At 34.1% G+C, this 18,421-nt stretch overlaps 2 protein-coding genes and 1 non-coding gene across 4 annotated transcripts; 1 reads left to right on the forward strand and 2 right to left on the reverse strand.

Annotated features, from left to right (window-relative positions):
* The first annotated feature begins 2,881 nt into the window (after nucleotides 1-2,881).
* TRNAM-CAU (transfer RNA methionine (anticodon CAU)) lies at nucleotides 2,882-2,968 on the forward strand. The gene is given in 2 exon segments: nucleotides 2,882-2,919; nucleotides 2,933-2,968. It is a non-coding gene; the product is annotated as a tRNA-Met (tRNA).
* A 636-nt stretch (nucleotides 2,969-3,604) lies between these two features.
* On the reverse strand, nucleotides 3,605-8,481 carry LOC104904731 (beta-ureidopropionase). Of its 2 annotated transcripts, XM_010693093.4 has the most exons (6): nucleotides 8,259-8,481; nucleotides 7,014-7,121; nucleotides 5,790-5,978; nucleotides 5,166-5,393; nucleotides 4,849-5,073; nucleotides 3,605-4,243 (listed from the first exon to the last, which is right to left on the reverse strand). In XM_010693093.4, the coding sequence occupies exons 1-6, from the start codon at nucleotides 8,385-8,387 to the stop codon at nucleotides 3,875-3,877; spliced, it is 1,248 nt and encodes a 415-aa protein (XP_010691395.1). In that variant the 5' UTR covers nucleotides 8,388-8,481; the 3' UTR covers nucleotides 3,605-3,874. The 2 variants fall into 2 exon arrangements, with proteins under 2 accessions (XP_010691395.1, XP_057247773.1); XM_057391790.1 differs by lacking the exons at nucleotides 7,014-7,121; nucleotides 8,259-8,481 and adding an exon at nucleotides 6,137-7,004.
* A 2,007-nt stretch (nucleotides 8,482-10,488) lies between these two features.
* On the reverse strand, nucleotides 10,489-13,853 carry LOC104904733 (hypothetical protein). The gene is made up of 2 exons (XM_010693094.4): nucleotides 13,427-13,853; nucleotides 10,489-10,926 (listed from the first exon to the last, which is right to left on the reverse strand). Exons 1-2 carry the CDS (start codon nucleotides 13,655-13,657, stop codon nucleotides 10,702-10,704), a joined length of 456 nt encoding a protein of 151 aa, XP_010691396.1. The 5' UTR covers nucleotides 13,658-13,853; the 3' UTR covers nucleotides 10,489-10,701.
* Nucleotides 13,854-18,421: the final 4,568 nt, after the last annotated feature.

Below are 18,421 nucleotides of genomic sequence, written 5' to 3' on the forward strand. Positions count from 1 at the left end.
ATTATTACACTTTGATATTTTACACTATTCACAAATTTCACTTTGACCATCATTTGTGATTTATACGTGGATGAAAATATAGTCATGTGGGATCTTGTTAGATTCATCATAACATGTATTTTATTAATATGTACTATCTATAATTTTTACAAATACAAAATTAAAGATATATGTCTTCAAAGTTTTGCATGCGTAAAAAGTGTCACTGTGTAGATGAAAATGAAACGGATGGAGTACTATACATAGTAGTACTTTAATTTAAAATTTTATTAATAACATAATCAACTAATAGTAATATGAATAATAAAATAATAGACAATAATACAAACATTTATAAAATACTAATAGACAATAATACAAGTATAATATGATATAATCATTATGGTATTTTAATTAAAATTCTAATAATAACATAATCATCTAATAGTGATATGAATAATAAAATAATAGACAATAATACAAATGTTTAGTGATCATTGACTATTTGGACCTTATTGAAATTTATTAGACCTGATTAGACCTAATTGGATTTTATTGCACCTGATTGAAACTTATTAGACCTGAGTTGAATTTATTGCACTTGATCGAAACTTATTGGACTTTATTAAACCTAATTGGAACTTATTACCCTGATTGAAACTTATTTGAACTGAACTGAACTAAACTAAACTTATTGGACCTGAAACTTAATTTATCAAGGTGAAGAGAACGCACCCTTAAAGTCTGCAATGTATAAATCAAAACCTTTTCATGTGAAATCTTTTTAAATTTGTTTCAACATGTATTTTTCTAAAATATTAGATTTTTCATTTTTTTTGTTCAAGTAAAATATATATATTAATAAAAAAAATTGTGCATTTAAAAATGTAAAAATCAAGTGTTATACATAAATGAAGGGAAGCATATTACAATTACTTAAATGTCACTACATTTCAAACAAATTTAATTGTAAGTTAAATTACATTTACTTGTTATGCACTTAACACTTATTAAATTGATAAAACTAGTTTTTAAGCCCATGCTATGCCCCGAGTAAGGAAAATTTTCATTTATCAATATTGTACTTTAAAATAATAACACTAAATACAGCTTAGTCTAGTGGTTAAAACTTTAGTACTAGTATTTGAACTTCGGATTACGGGATCAAAACCTACACTATGTAATTTCTAATTTTTTTTATTGTACATGGATTACATGAACTAAAACTCCATAGGGAGAGCGCCACGTGGTGCAGTTCTTCGTTTAGGAACACCTTTTAATATATTTATATAGATATAGATAGATTATTTAGAAAGATAGATCTAAAGTAAGTGTTACATAATTCTCCTTTATTTGTGTTCATTACACTTACAATTTTGAGGTTAAAGATTCAGAATTATTTACCACTTTTAAAATATCAAAATCCTTAAAAAAAATTGTGCGACTTCATTAAAAATATTGTAAAGAATATCAATATTTATATTTTTTACTAATATTTAATTGAACCAAAGATTTATACTTTCTCCTTAACATAAAGAATGCAACAATTAAGTATTATTTATGAGATATAAAATATTCAATTGTTGTATTCTTTATGTTACGGAGGAGGTATTAAAAGTTATCCTACAAGGCTACAACTTTTATAAAAAAAAAAAAAAAGCAGCTATCATACAACAAGTATACAGGGAGTAGTTACTATCGTGCAAAATTGTAAAACCTTAGGCTTTACTAAAATACTAAAAATGGATTTCGTGCAAAATTTGTAAAGGAACAATACATCAAGTTGAGCTGCTCCATGACATCTACCAGAAAGACAGCTAATTGAAGATATACTAGATATTATAATGTTTTTTTTAATTCATATGAGCCACACGGTATAAAATATAAAGAAGGGGAAGGAGATTCAAACATGTGACCTATTGTTCACAGTACCTCAATCTTAACCAGTGGGCCAAGATATCCTTGGTTACTGGATATTAACATATTATAATGTGAAGTTAAGTGGTTGAATGTTCATTAACTTTTAACACAAATCCTTGTCCTTGAAGTTAAGTGGTTGATATTATTTTTAGTGCTTACTTTACCATTTCGTAGGGGAAATATTCCCATCTAGTCTCATCAAGTTTCCATTGATTGTGAACTGTGAAGTATTGATGCTCTCACTTTGACTCTTCTTCACACAAAAAACGTTTTTGTTCACCAAAATAGTGTTGCTAGTTTAAATTATTTAATAATGTTCATTTTCACTCTGTGATACTCTAACTAGTATTTGTGTCCGATTGTTGCCCCGGTTGGTACTGTTTTCCGAATTTGATATGCATTTTTTAAATTCCCATTAAAATAAACTCAACATGGCGTTATAATTGTGTAATATAATAATGCATTAGTAGTGAGGAAAACTCAATATTTAAGAGGTACAAGTATAATAATGTTGACACTTAAAGCATGATTGGAAGTTGGTTGAGATGATAATTATGTCATGTATAATAACAAGAGGTCAACGTGGCGTGTATACATTGTCACGCACGCCTTTTAATACTGTTAGTACTTTTCTTAAAAATGTACTTTTCTTTAAAATGTCCTTTTCTTAAAAATGTTCTTTCCGAAAGTGAAAAATGTATTTCAAAATATAAATTAATAATTTTAAAAAATAATTAATTCATTTTGTAAACATGTACCGTGCTTTCATTCCACCAAAAAAAACAGATCTCAAGTTTAGTAAATTCAGTTAAATTTGGTTGAAGTTGAGATAAAATTTTGATCTTACAAAATGAACTTTTAATAATTCAGAAAAAGTTCAATTATCAAATTTTAATAAAAAACATCTTTTCTAAGATAGGTCCACTATGAAAAATATAATAAATCCAGACAAGAGTGATCACATTGATTATAAAAACAACAAGGGGTGGTGGCGCAGTTGGCTAGCGCGTAGGTCTCATAGCTAAGTTGAGTGATCCTGAGGTCGAGAGTTCGAGCCTCTCTCACCCCAATTTTATTTTTGATCAATTTCCTACCCCTTTTGGCTAGTGGCAACTGTAATACCATTGACTAGAAATGTAAGCTTCAAACATGTATAGAGCTTAATTCTTTTGTGTTCTTGGATTTTTGCCTCTACGGCAACAACCTATCCACTAATTTTTCGACTTTTTTTTGTTGTTGTTTAGAAAGCCACAAGGGCGGGAATGAGAATCGATCCCAAAATTTCCTGAAATTGGGAGAAGAGCTCTAACCCAATGAATTATCCTTCAATTTCAATTTTTTGACTATGTGAAAATAAATTTGCACATATTTATAGACCTCTTCAACTTATAGTTTATAATTGTTGATGCTTTGTTTATAGTGTTGCATTATCGCCTATAAGCCAGTGTATAGTGTATCATTTCCTTAACATAAATCTAAAGTGTATGTATAAGATGTCGATATAACGTTTCACTAATAGATTATCAATTGATATTAATGATCAAAATTATATGATATTGAAATATCATACATTAATTAAAAATTGTATGTTGGAGAACTATAAATTACCTCAATATAATATAGAAGCTAAAAAATAGTGATAGAAAGTCACATCAAGAGGGCTAATACCTGCCCCTCCATTTATATTAGTTTAAAATGCCTTGAATTAACAAAGTTGCAAAACAAATTCTTCAATTAAACTCCTTCCATTCGTATAACATATGTTATCTTCAATATAATTGTTCCATATTTAAATTTACATAACCTTCTTAATAAGTTTTTTTTTTGTCTATACGATGCATTGAAGTTGGTTCCACACACAACCAATCACCCATCAACTCACCTTTTTTTCACTATCCTTAACCCATGTCATTTCCTTATGGTAACTTAAATGAGGAAAGGGGAAGAGTATTTATTTCCAATAATGAAGAAAGAGTTAAGCTGAATTCTTCTTATCCAGCAAAGGATCAGACACTATCTGTGGCTGATAATCTGGCGTTACATAACGAGCGAGCATCTCTGCATAGAGCTCGTACCTAGCAGTCATTCTGAATCCCCACTTATCTTTGATCTGCCTACAGAGATTCAAATCCATGTCCGCGACCATTAAACCATCTCTGTAACGAGAGAGAGGGGGAGTGCAAGAAGCATCTGGTGCAGAAAAATGGCTAGAACCATAGAAATGACCAAAATCCTTGTGCTCCGCCTTTCCATCTCCAGATGTGAATGGATTTGGAAAGATCTCTGTTCCAACACGATTTATTGAGCCAACAAAGTAATTGTTCGCTATTGCAGCATTGCGTGCCTGTAAATTAAGTCCATCATAACGAATATAATATCACACAGAAGAAATAGGAGTAAGGGAAAATGTATTGAATTACTGCTCTTGCTCATCCCTAGAAATTACAGCTGCCAATTCGTGTAAATGGGCTCTGTTCGTGTCAAATTTCAAGATATGTTAGAAACCTATGTAAAAGTGGAACAGTTACATTATATAACACAGTAATGAAATCAGGCCGTGTTCGGGTAGAAATTGGGTTTGTGTCACGTCAGTTTCCGGTTTCTCTGAAATAACTTTGTGCTCATGTCGTGTCCGTGTCAATCGTGTTGTCTTCTTGCATAAGAGGTTGCCAGCTTACTATAGATGGATTTAAATTATGCTCTAGGAGTGAAGCCCCCTAGTTACGGGTTTCCCCAGCTATATGAAAATGTGACTATTTTTCTTTTATTTTTCCTTCGTTTAGGTGCGGAAGTACAATCGCAGGTACACAGGATGCTAAAGTGAACTACAACCTTGGTCTTGATCAATAGAGCAATTCTGAAGTGAGACATTACTTACAGTTTACCAAACTAGTAGGAGCATAAAATATGAATAATAAAGTGCAAGATATGATACTGACGATAAATTACCTCAATTGGCCACATAGGTTCACTCAGTTCACCAACAGTAGCAGACGGATTAAATACAATCTCTGCTCCATTCAAGCCAAAAGCCATCCAATTCAAAGGATGATGCCTCCCATAACAAATGTTGACGCCAATTTTCCCAAATGCTGTCTCGAAAACAGGGTGTCCAGTGTTTCCTTCCATATAATATGTGCTCTCGTTAAAGTCCCCAACCCTAGGAATATGATTCTGCCAAACCAAACACGAGTATGAGCATATGACCGTGCTGAGAGATTTTGATTACATAAACTAATCACACCAGCAACAACGAATTTGGTTACCTTTCTATGCTTGCCAATAATGTTACCCTGATTTCCAATTATAATAGCAGTGTTCCACATAGTTTCTCCATGTACAATATCTCTCTCTAGAATGGGACTAACGATGACCATATTGTATTTCCTTGCAAGATCTTGCAGAAATTGAGTTGACTCCCCATTGACAGGCTCGGCGAATTCACACCAACTTTTCTCCCTGGTACAAAATGCAAATGGCATAGTCCATGCTTCCTGTATAACATGCATGAGTTCCATAGTTGAATTGTAAAAGAACGGATACACTGATAAACTATTACACTAGAAAGTCCAATGGTGTAATTTTGAAGTTCTTACGCCTTGTTTGGCATAAGGTAATAAGTTAGGATGACGACAAAAACTTAGAATTTATCAAGAATTTTCAACTTGGATGTCCAAGCTGATGCTTTTCTGTCATCAAACATTTGTTTTCTTCTTTGTTTTTCACAATATTAATCATTATTATCTATAGAAGTGGGTATGAGCCACCATTCCATATTTCAATACCACTTATCACATGAAGCATTCGAAATAAATTACAAACTTACTTCATTCCATTAACATAAAGCACCTTATAAGTTACACCAACTGAACCATAAAAGAATATCACACCTGGAGGCACAAAATATTGACTCCTGAAGCACCTGCAGCCTCTATAATGGGCTTCAATTTCTGAAAGATGGCCCTTCTCTGCTCTATAAAAGGTGCTGTTGTGGGGAGGGTGATACAATTCTGAATAAGACCCACTCGTACAATCCGAGGCTCTCTTAGAAATTCCTTCTGAGCTTGGAAACAGTATGCCTGTGAAATTAGACATGCAAAGAAACATCATCTTAATTTTTAATACAGTGCAAGGACATCTAGTCATAATATTGAGCTTTTAAGGCTTTAGCTCATTATACAGGGCTTTGTAGATGGAAATTGGGAGTAAAGGATGGCAAAATAGCAGGAAGGTGTACCAGGCATGGAACGAATCGCAAACAGGAATTACAAGGCTTTTGGGCAGACAGTACCATTACAGCCTATCTATATGGTGACAATCAGGAAAGGCAAGATGCCAACAAAGGCAGACGTTACTCCATGCTTCCTGTAATCAACTTTGCATTTGACTTTAAGTTTGATAATGTTGATCATTAATAGTTACTTTGTCAAAGAAAGCACTTTCAATCTTTCTAACAAGAATCATATTAATATTTCTAAACTAATCACATTTGACACTAGATAGCAAGTTCACCAATAGAGTCAACTTCCGAAGATAGCACTAGAAGGGCATATTAAGTTCAAACAGTACAAAGCAACAAATATGCATGTCAACTTAAGGATACCAAATGCTGAGCAGAACTTAATTTCACCTATCTTAATGGTCCTTTCCTTTGCATAACCAAGATACTACGATAGGAAGCAAACTAGGGATACATAAGATTATAAGATTGTGTGATCACTTATTATAACCCGATCCAGCTGCGGAATACATAAGCCACTTCTTTTGGCACAACAAATAGAAACTTTTTTCTGTCTTGAAGATGCAGAAAAAAGACTATGGCCCGGTCTTTGGCAAAATTGCAGAGGATCGCCATGCCAATTGCCATTGAAAATGAATATCAAAGTTCTAGAAAATAAGCGCTAGAGTCACGGCTGTCACCCAGATGAAAAAGAGCCAAAACATAAAAGAACATGACCTTTTCATAACCAAAAGAATTTTCCAACTTTTTCATGCACAACATTTAAAACTACTTCTCTTTGTATTCTCTACCAATGCTACAAATTCGAGAACATAAATACATAGTCATCAAATTATTAATGGAGGGACAATAAGCCAGACATAAAGACTCAGACCTGAAGATCAAAATCATGATCAGAGGACAAACTAATAGCTGCTGCTGGAAGTGTTATCGGATCGAGTGGTCTTCCACAATTCAACCCCAGGAGCAACCTGCTGACTTCCTGTGAAAGCACATTCCACCGTCAACACAACAACTCTAATATGTTCCTTTTTTACACTTAGCCAGGAAAAATCATATTGATAGAGATATAGCAATTTACAGCTGATTTAATCAAGATGATTACTCTAGAGTCTAGATCAAGAATTTGTTGTAAACCCAAATATACACATCCCATTATCCATAGCAAATCAACAGATAAGTTCATTTCAATAATTAAGACTTAATGACTTACTCCAATAATTAATCCAAACATCTATAAAAGCCAGAAGTTGTCATGTTCAGTGCCTCAAATGAATCCACCTCGTATCCATACATCTAAAGGTTACAAATATTATCATTACCAGCCTTGAACTCCGAACTCGAGTTTAAACATTAGAGAATAGAGATTTACTATGCACTAATCTGGAAAAAACTTTATCTACACAGTGGGACAACAACCCACTACCAATAGAAATAAATAAATAGTGAGATCCAACTCATTAATTCTAATAGTTTTTTAATGCTCTATGTCTAGTGGGTTAACTACCCACCGGGTAAATGTAGCATTGCCCGCACTCATCTAACCATTTCCTCTTTTCAAAACAAGATATAATAAGTAATAACACATGGGGAAAAAACCAATCAATTTTACCCATAAAGTCAGTCATCCCCTATACATCATTTCAGCAATTGCACCGAAACAGAACATAAAATTTAATTATTTTACAAAAGTCTCAAGAATAGTTTTATACTCTATCATATCTCCTCGCCTTCACGCTTGGGCGTGAGGTGGAACTGGGGATCCAACACAGACTTCCCTCATACCGGGTGCTATATTTTCCACTAGGGGTGGATGAGGTTCAATTCCGTGACTCGATACCATGTCAAAGGACTAACTCAATATTGTAGTTCTAGAAATAGTTTTATACTCTATCATAAACATCATTGCATCAATGAATCAACCAACCAACGATGTCTCGGTATTTTAAGATTGAGGTGCTGTGAACGATAAGTCATATGTTCAAATCCCATTCTCTTTCTTTGTACTTTGCAGTACCTTCGTGACTCATATGGATAAAAAAAATAAACATCATTGCATCAATCTAACTTGTAAGAAATCAAGAAATTGAACAAAGAAAAAACAACTTCTTTTTACAACCTGGAAGACGTGATCAGGGAGAGAGGAACGAAGAAGTTGGTGAAGAGATTCGAACCCGCAAACAGAAGCACTAGAAGTGGAAGCAACCACCTTTGTTGAGCTATTCTGCTTATTTTCTCTCTCTTCCATTCTCTTTCTCTCTACTTGATTCGTTGTGGATTGAGATCAGATTAGATGAACGATGAAACTTTTGTAGAGACTTTACACACACCTTTTTCTCAAAAAATATAAATTTATTCCCCTTGTACAGGTGTACTTTTACTGAATCTTTATAAGTAGAATCTTTCGTAGGTAGGGAATAAAGAATTGGACATTTGGATTATTGGAGTCTAGAGATAAGTTATATGGAGGTTTGATGTTGCTAACGCCAATAATGGAGTTTGTCTTCTACTCAACTTTGACTTATTTAAGCCATTATTAGATATCGAATATATCGTAATTTATCCTAATTTCATCTTAAATTTCTTACTCTATCTAGCTTTGTTTTTTTAGAGGAGTCTAACAATACATTGTTGGTAGTTGGTACAAAAAGATGTTGGGAGTGAATTAGTTGTTCGCAACTCTTTGCCTAAAGTTTCTCTCTGCCTCCAAACCTAAAAACACCCCACATTGCAAATCTTCATCCTAACGGCCTCGACTGCCACGTGAGCCACCTCGGGCTCCTCACGCCGACGGTCGAGCCCTATATCTCTCCATTTTCGCTTTTCGTTTTTGTGGTTCTAGTTTCGTTTTGTGTCGCTGGTTTTTTCACCATCATAGTTGTGTGACTTGTGTCGGTCCTGCTCCTCTTCCCTGGTGGTTATCAGATTCCGTCCCCTTTCTTTATCATGCATCGGTAATCCCTCGCAGTTTCGTGGGCTTCCCCATCCCCTTTCCTCCTTGTCATGTGTCGGGTTTCCCCTTCCCCCTCCATCCTAGTTGTGTCAGGCTTCCTGATGCATGAGATGATGTGGATACTTGTTCTTGGATACTCTTGAGGCATGATGTCAAATAGAAGTGTGTAGAGTTCTAGTTATGTTAGAACTCATATCTTTATTGCTTTCCTAGTTCTACTTGTATTAGGAATCATGGTTTTGCCTACGTTCTTAAAACGATGGATTTTACATGATTCAAAGAGTCTAGAGAGTATAGGACTTAGGGACTTGTCCTAAGCCTATTAGGATTATAGTTTATTATGTTTTCCTAGTAGCATTAGGTTATTTCTTTCCTACTAGGATTAGCATAATTAAACTAGTATAAATAGGGTCTATGTAGTTCGAATTTTAGGTGGTGAATAATAATAATTTTGTGAGTTTGAGTGTTTACCCAAATCCTCTTGAGTGCTGGTGGCTTAGCCTTTACGCATTCAAAACCCTTAGATTTATTCCTTGTGGTGGCCTTGCCTTTATCATTGAATAAACTAAGTTCTATCCAGTTTTGTTTTGTTTAGTTGGTGGCTTTGCCTTTATGCTAATCAAACAATTCGAACCTTTTATGTTATTCTTGGTGATTAAATTCTTTATGGAATTGACATAAAAGCCTATCCAACCCTTAGTTTGATATTCGTGGTGATTAAATTCTTTATCGAAAATCAACTAAGTACTATCCTTTATTTCTGTTAGCTTCCGCACTTGTAATTTAGTCTTTTAGAAGATTAAATACATCACTTCCGTTTCCCCTTCCCCTCCCTTGGTTGTATCGGGCTCCATTCGAGTTCTTCAATTGTCATGTCACCATCCCCTATTCGAGTTCTTCAGTTCAATTCCTTTTTGTTGATTGTTTTTTGTTTCTATGGCATCCCCTTCCCCTAGTCAAGGGCTTCCCCTTCCCCCTAGTTCTAAGGTTAGTGGTTGTTTTCACAGTCTGTTTGGTTAATCTCAAAGTTAGTGTAAGTTGATTATTTAGAGTTGCTCAGGCTATAGTCTATTATTGGTTATGGCAAGTGAGAAAAATTTGCCAATTGGATAAGGGATGATGGTGTACTGTTGTAATAATAAAATTTGGTCAATAGTGAGAAAAATAAAAAACTATAGTCTATTATTTGTCAATAGTGGTGTACTTCGTTGTTTAATTAACGTACATTTTCTCAATGTCAAAAAAAAAAAAAAAAATCGGCTCTGGCGTCCTATGAGCCTATATATTTCCAGGAAATTAACCTTTTCTATGCAAACTCATGCATAACAGTAATAGAGTAAATTAATCTAAACTTCCTTTTGCTCCCAAGATGCAGGAGTATCACCTATTCACCTGCTGAAACATCAATAGCACTTGCCTCTGTAAAATTGCCAATTCTAAAGTTACAGGTTCAGAAAGAGAGAAGATAACCTTCGGTAATACTGATACAGTATCATAATTTGATTTAAAAGATGAAACAGGGAATAACAATCAAAATATGATTTAACACAGTAAATCCTAAACAATAGTCTAGATTATTTTGAGAGCGCGAAAACTCTGGTAAAACCCGTCACTTCTTGTGTTTTTTCCTCAATTTTGAAGATTTTTCAGTTCGCAACTTCACTCTAGGAGAACCTGTTGACTGCACAGCTTGAGAATCTTGTGGTGTGCACAGCAGAAACTTCTTGTTAGACCCAATATTCTGGCAAACCTGCTTCAGCATCTTCTTACCTCTCATCCATTTCAGCATTATCTTCATGTGTGTTTTACTGCTTAATCCACTGATGCCAGCTTCCTACACCAACAAAGTTTTAACATGAGAAAAAGTGAGCCTCAGGGTAACTCTAGAACGCTATTCTAGTTCTAAATTTGATTTTACTCCACATACACACATGAAGATACTCGTGTCACCAGGTCATGGAGCCTATATTGCACAACGACTTTATGTAATGATGCTCATCTTTCATTGCCTTATTGAACCTACATGTAAGAAACATATGTAGACCTAAAAGTATGAACCAAGTGTAGTTTCAAGAAATTTATCCACAAAACTGTTATCTTTGACCCTACCCAATTTTTCTCAATCTTCAAATTTCATGTAAATTAAGATTTAGGGAAAGATGATTCCTTAGTATGAACTAAAATCATAAAGGTATGGGTACTTGTGGTGTATCATACTACTATTCTAGTGATGGAAGTAATAATAGGTATGTAATGATTAATAGTAAACTTCCATAAAAGAGGAAATGTAGTTATGATAAAGAACGGTGGGAGTATAACTATCAACCATACAACAGTATAATGATTGTGTGATCAAGAATCCTATACTTTTGCACCCCTGAGAAATTTAAAGAAAAGGACTTTGTCAAGAGGTTTTGTTCTTTGATACCCATAACAAGAAAATATGCCTTCAAGCTTAACTGGTTTATGGGGATTGAGCTAAGACTTGACATTTAACTCACCTCTTAATATTATTTTCTAGGTTCATACTCCTGGGAGTAGAGTCAAAGTGTAGGACTATTGTAGTCCAGAATTTATGTAGGCTCCCAGTCTTACATGATGAGAAAGAATTAGAAGACACTTGAGAGATGCACCTTTTGTAAGATAGTTCTTCCCTCCGCTCCATCCTAAGAGATAGTTCTTCCCTCCGCTCCATCCTAAGTGTCTTAGTTCTTACCTCCAATCCACTCTAAATGTCTTGCTCTTATATAAGTCAATACACTTCCATTGTTCAAATACCTCTTGCAGGTAGAATTTCACAACCGAGTGTTATTTGCATTGATGGCTATGGCATGATACCCTTATAAGGCACAAGACCATTTGCAATTATTTCACAAACCATAATAAGTCCCGAATTTTTGAGAGAGGATCATAACTAGAGAGAGAGAGAGAGAGAGAAAATCATAGATATCATATCCCAAAGATTGTACATTTGTACTAAAGTGCTTCCTCATGATAACTTTAGAGGTGAGTTCACTTCAACATCCTATATTTTCATCAGCCTAACAACGCACAACACCTAGGAGCTGGGCTTACCTCTGCTGAGTTGACAAGGGGAGAACTAGAATTTAGATCAACTACAGAGCCAGATAACCCAGTCTTTAGTGGGGTATTTTATAGGGGACAAAATGCACACAGTGACGCACACCAAATAATATACAGGCCAATATTTTCTAGTTCTGTCGAGAAATCATTTAGCTTCCAGAAACAAAGTTTGCACAGTGACATACTGAATGAAATATTACACTTGATCTTAAGGTCTGATTGATTGGATGGAAAATGCTTTTTCATGGAAAATTCAAAAGGATATTAATATTCCTTTGTTTCGTTTGATGAAAAACTATTGAGCTAAGAAGGGGAAAATAAGAGAGGGGAAGAAAATGGTTTTCCTTCAAACTGTGGAGGAAAATGTTTACAAAGGGGTGGAAAGCACTTTTCCACCTTAATTTTTCTTTTTAAATCCCTTGTCCAACAAACAACAAAAAATGGGGAAATAGTTTTCTTCAAAAACATTTTCCACCAGAACAAACAAAGCCTCAGTCAGTCACAATTCAAATGGTTATCACTCTCTAATTGCAAATTCGTCACAAATCCAACATCAGTTTTATCAAAGGACAGAATAGCCACGGGATCTTGCCACGCACTTGAGTTCGAAATTGTCTTTCAAATACCTACTTATCTAGTCTAGCCTAAACAAAACTACCATAGTGACATTCAACACAACCCTTAGCTTACATGCCTGGGAGCATGATTTGCACTACACTCCCGGTCATTGTTCTTTTATATTATATATACCTTCTATTATGAATGAAGATGAGATAAGTTCCTTTTTCCAAATTCCACATTCTTTTGCTTCAAACCAATCATGCTTCCACAAGCACAATGCAGGATCCAATTTGCGAATTTCACATCCTAACACTTGCGTCAACAACTAAGACACTTTCATAGGCACCTTTTACCAATGGACAAATTCCGCCACAAAAACCGCAATCCGCGTTCATACATACTCTGCTACATCCTTATCTCCTACCATCTAGCTCCAGTTCTAAATAACATAACTAAAGATAAGCATCATTACTTGATTAGCAATGCACATCCAAAAAAAACATACAAATATACAATGCCATGTTACAATTCTTACCAAAACTATCACATTACTAAGTACTAACCATAATCAAAAGAAGTTTATCAATAATCAAAAGAAGTTTATCCAAAAGAACTGATTAAATACGATTTTAGATAAAATCATGAAAAATTATTCTACAATCTGAAAAGAAAGAGGAGAGAGATTAAACCTGGATGTTAGTCCAAGCATTGCCAATGGTGAGAGGACCACGATGCTGGATCAAATTATAGAGATTTTGAGCAATGGAAGTAGCTTCAGAATACGGAACTTTAGGGTTTATCTTCCTCAGATTTTCAGCTCGTTTTCTCGACATATATCTCACCCAATTCATCATCATCGTTCCACCACCTCCACCAATTTCTAGTCCGCCATTGTTGCTGGTCCATACTCTCCTCCACATTTTTGTTTCTCTTGATTTTTTTTCCAGAAAAATTGATTTCGATCAGATTTTATTCATTAATTTGGTGATGAATTTGATCTTTAATTGGTAAAAATGATGTTAGCAGACCGATGCTGCGCGAAAATGGATGAACTGAGAAACTAGGGTTTTTGGATTTTGGTTGAGACTGTAGTTGTGGAGTCGAGAGACGAGAGTGTAACATATTTTCTCATACACGTGATCCGCACGTGTTTATGGGAATATGATTTTTTAAATGTGTATATTGATTTACTTCCATCTCTTTACTAAACGGAGAATACGTCAAAAGCAGTGTATGATTTACTTATGTATGATTTACTTAATAAATCATAGGAATGACTATTGAGTAAAAAGATTAAAGTAAATCAGTTTACATATTGCATTCTCAATAGAGATTAATGACTCATGCATCCTTGAAACATTTTACATATAAAAGTAATCAAATGAATGACAAATTGTGTATCATATTTATCACAATGATTATGTGAACAAGGGAAAGTATGATTCAAAATTCATATAGTCGCCATGTTATTGTATGCGTTGTCACTATTCACATGATAAATTTGACATTTTTCAATTTTATGTATGTAAAGAAAAATATACTCATGCGATATCTTGTTTAATTCATCTTAATGTATATCTTTCAGATATATAATTTATAAAATTTTCTCTTATACATATTCAAGGTATTAAGATTTGAAGTTGTCTCAAAAAATGTTAAAAAAGAACATAGCAATTAAAAAAAGACTAAGGGCCTGTTCTCCCCAGCTTATTTTCTGGTTCAGTTCAATTCAGTTCAGTTCAAATCAGTTCAGTTCAGACCAATTCAGTTCAGTTCAGCTCTTGACAATACTTTTACTCTCACATATCACTATTCATTTCAGTTCAGTTCAATTCAATTCAGTTCAATTCAATTCAGTTTAGTTCAGATCAGTTCAGTTCAGTTCAGCTGTTTTATGCCGAAGAGAACAGGCCCTAAGGAAGTTTAAAATAAGGAGATAAAGTGAAAAATAGTACTTTTTAGTTAAAAAGGTACAAAAGTACAAAAAATTACATTTTGGTGTACCAATTACTCTAAATTAGTAAAGTTTAAAAAATATACCAAAGAAAAAGAAATAATCATCTAATGAATATGTATCAATTAAAAAGAAACCGATATAGTTATATACCTAAGTTTCTTTTACATTAGCCATTCAATATGGTAGGTAATGATATTATCTTGATTTAAGGATATAAACTAGTATATTTACCCCAGGCGATGTCCCTAGTCAATTATAATTATCAAGTATATTATTAATAAAATTTCATAATTGATTTTATCAGCTTTTCGTACTATTCTATCTATTACGAAATCGGAAAATGGACGTTATGCATGATAAGTTGTTCAAAAAAAAACTTATAAGAAATTGGGGATAAAAATAACAATTTCAATAGAATTTTGCCATTTGGGAAGCACGTGTTATTACTTAATTGAAAGGTTAAAGATCAAAAAAAATTGTCTACAGTTTTTATAATTACATATAATTATGGAGAACGTATTGTGTCGGACTCGTCCGACCATAATCTTGGTCGGACGACTTTCAGGTGGTTCCAATTTTTTTTCAGGTAGTCTTCATTTTGTTTTCAGTTAGTCTTCTTTGTTTTTCAGTGGGTTTTTGTGCTTCAGTTAGACTTACTTGGGTTTCAATTGGTCTTTATTCTTTTTCAGGTAGTCTACATTTTTCTTCAGGTAGTCTTCATTTTGTTTCAGTTAGTCCATTATTTCTTTCAGTTGGCCCATTATTTCTTTCAGTTGGTCCAACTGAAAGAAAAGAAAGTCTAGCTGAAAGAAAAGAAAGTCTAGCTGAAAGAAAAGAAAGTCTAACTGAAAGAAAAGGAAGTCCAACTGAAAGAAAAGGAAGTCCAACTGAAAGAAAATAAAAAGTCTAACTGAAAGAAAAGAAAGTCCAATTGAAAAGAAAAATTCGACTAAATGAAAGAAAAATAAAACCAGCTGAAAACATTCAACTCTCGTTTCAGTTAGCTCTATTTTTATTTCAGTTGGCTTCGGTTTTGTTTCAGTTAGACTAAAAAAAAAATCGTAACTCCTAATAACGCTCCATTTCATTTTCACACCACTCTTACCTCTAATGTCGCTCGAGCCTCGATGCGTCACCGATCTATCCTCAGTGCCGGTGCCGGCGACATTATCAGACCTACCATCGTCGATGCGATCTCAAGGCCTACGCCACGCAGCGCAGATGATTCGTCGCGCAAGCGGAGGTAGGAGGTCGATGAGAGGTGCTTCAGTAACAGTCAAAGAAACGGCAGCACAAGAAATTGAAGAGTTTTGTACAGGGAGGCTGCCAAGACTGGTGCCATGGTGAACTACATTGTCGACAACTCCACTGGGAGAGATGCTTCAGATGAGGCCTCAAAAAGAAGTGATGCGGGAAAAACCAATACTGTAGGAGAGAGAAACAGAAGAAAAATCTAAAGGCTGTAGAAAGAAGACGATGTGAAAGAGAAAAGAGAAGAGATTTTTCATTTGGGTTAGCCCGTCTGACAGTAAGTATTTGGTCAGACGGTCTGACCCAATACTTTCACATAACTATGAGCCTTTATTATGTTTTACTTTGAAATATTTTATCATTAAAATTTTATTAAATTAGTATTTAAACCCTCACATTTCATTTTAAGGATCATGTTGTTTAAATCCTAGTAATTATATATGGTTAATATTTTTTATTTATGAATTTAATGGTCATAAGACTCATAACGGACTGTTTAAAAAAAAAAAAAAAGACGGAGGAAATGTGCACATCACTAATCTCGCACTATAGTCTATAGCACGTTGATATTCAAATGGTTGAAGGACACTTGGCATGAGCCATAAAATATTACATTCTTTTTGAATTACGTGCTTCATTGTATGTTTTATTAGTATTATTACATTCTTTATGAGTTATGATGACTTACTATATATAATGTCAAAATGACTTACTATATATGATGATACAATAGTGGTCTATCGCAAAAAGAAGAAAGCAAAGAAACAAATTACAAATGCACTTAGATTAAAAGTGTTGTACAAAATTGATTAGTGATCGAGTATTTGCACACCGATCAACAAGAAAAGAAGATGATGAGGTGCAAATGCAATAATAATAAAAATAAGGTGATGTTTTTGGTTATCGTAGTAATGGTCATGATGACCGTTGCTCTAGCTGATCATCCGACACCAATATCAGATCTTTGTGCCGAAGAACAGGCGGCCGTTGCTAAAGCAAGTGCGGACCGCAAGGCTGCCAGAACTGCATACTTCTCTAACTCCACACAAGCCGCGCTCAAATCGTTATATAAAGCATATGCTAATTATGCGAATGCTTACCGTAACCTGCATGCTTGCGGGGCCCCGGATCCCGACGGTTAACTTTTGATGAGGTGTTAGATTCGTCTCGATGCATATCATAATAAAAACGAAGTTTTATAATTTTTACTTTATTCAAAATTAAGATATTAATGACATAAGTTGGTGATTGACAAGTAAAAAAGTCAAAAGGTTGTAACTTATTAAAAGAACAGATGAAATATTATTCATCATCAACATTATTGTTTTCTATTGTCTTTGCTTCTTTCATTGTTTCTCATTATCACTTGCATGATAAGATGATCCGACTTGTAGCTTTAATTTTAATTATAAATATCTATCTTCTCCTTTTTCAATTCCAATTTCTTTCTTGGAGAAACGTAGTAATACAAAGAAAAGAAAAACCAATGATTTTATCCATTATCCATTACGGAGTAATTTCATTTGTTTTGAGGTCGTATCACCTCAAAATCCTGATAGCAAAACATATATAATAGTGCTTCGAATTATTAACTCGAAATAAGTGAATCTTGTGGAGATACCTACTTTAACTAGATCAAATACCTACGACCTAAAAACATATCACCATCATCATGTACCCCTCCTACGAACCGATAAACACCAGCCCACCCAAACCCCCAATGTGGCAACGTCATCTACCTGAAAACCTTCCACCACTCACAAAGTACCCATGAAATCCCTCCACCACGGCACCACTCATAAAACAATAACAATCAAACTAGCGAATTTTAATAATTTAGCGTCATCAAGAAGTTACTGAAACACAAATACCCATTCGGGAGAATATACCCAATTCAAGCATCTGAAGCAGAAAAATCAGCAAATTAAACTCGCTCCTCGATATTCTCAAAAATCAACCAATATCATTACAAATTTAGTTTATTCGGGGTGATGGAGGATCAAATTCATGGATCAAAATCAAAACAAAATTCCACTACTTAAATTATCATAATTCCGATCACCTTCCGTGAAATCATCATGAATTAAGGAATTCATCTCGCAAACGTTCATCTCTAAAAAAAAAACAAGAAAACGTTACTAATTTAACATCAGTATAAATTTACCATAAACTCCAAACTGAATACAAGACATTCAATTCAAGTGTATAAATAAACACAACTATTTTACAACACTCTAAACAATCTTCTAAATCATTATCACAGATTAAACTTATTCAACAAGATGCACAATCAAAATAAAAATAAAAAAAGTGAAGGTTCTATTTCGAGGAAAAAGAAAAAGACGGGAGATTTTGAAGCTCAAGAGCAGCATGAGCTTTATCGCGGGAAGATATGCAACCCATGGCGGAAGAATCACAACAAAGAATGCAAAGATAAATGCAAAGCTTTTGAGGATTCCTAATAAGCCATATATAT

This window comes from Beta vulgaris, chromosome 9 (genome assembly GCF_026745355.1).
Source record: "Beta vulgaris subsp. vulgaris cultivar EL10 chromosome 9, EL10.2, whole genome shotgun sequence".
Taxonomy (NCBI): Eukaryota; Viridiplantae; Streptophyta; class Magnoliopsida; order Caryophyllales; family Amaranthaceae; genus Beta; species Beta vulgaris.

What these genes read in the sequence shown, in the direction of transcription:
- LOC104904731 (XM_010693093.4), bottom strand. Translation starts at nt 8,387, where the DNA reads ATGGAAGAGAGAGAAAATAAGCAGAATAGCTCAACAAAGGTGGTTGCT. An exon ending in ATCATGATTTTGATCTTCAG is followed by an intron (nt 5,979 to 7,013) that starts GTCTGAGTCTTT and finishes CTAATTTCACAG; the next exon opens with GCATACTGTTTCCAAGCTCA. An exon ending in AACCTATGTGGCCAATTGAG is followed by an intron (nt 4,244 to 4,848) that starts GTAATTTATCGT and finishes CTTAATTTACAG; the next exon opens with GCACGCAATGCTGCAATAGC.
- LOC104904733 (XM_010693094.4), bottom strand. Translation starts at nt 13,657, where the DNA reads ATGTGGAGGAGAGTATGGACCAGCAACAATGGCGGACTAGAAATTGGT. An exon ending in ATGCTTGGACTAACATCCAG is followed by an intron (nt 10,927 to 13,426) that starts GTTTAATCTCTC and finishes TTGTTGGTGTAG; the next exon opens with GAAGCTGGCATCAGTGGATT.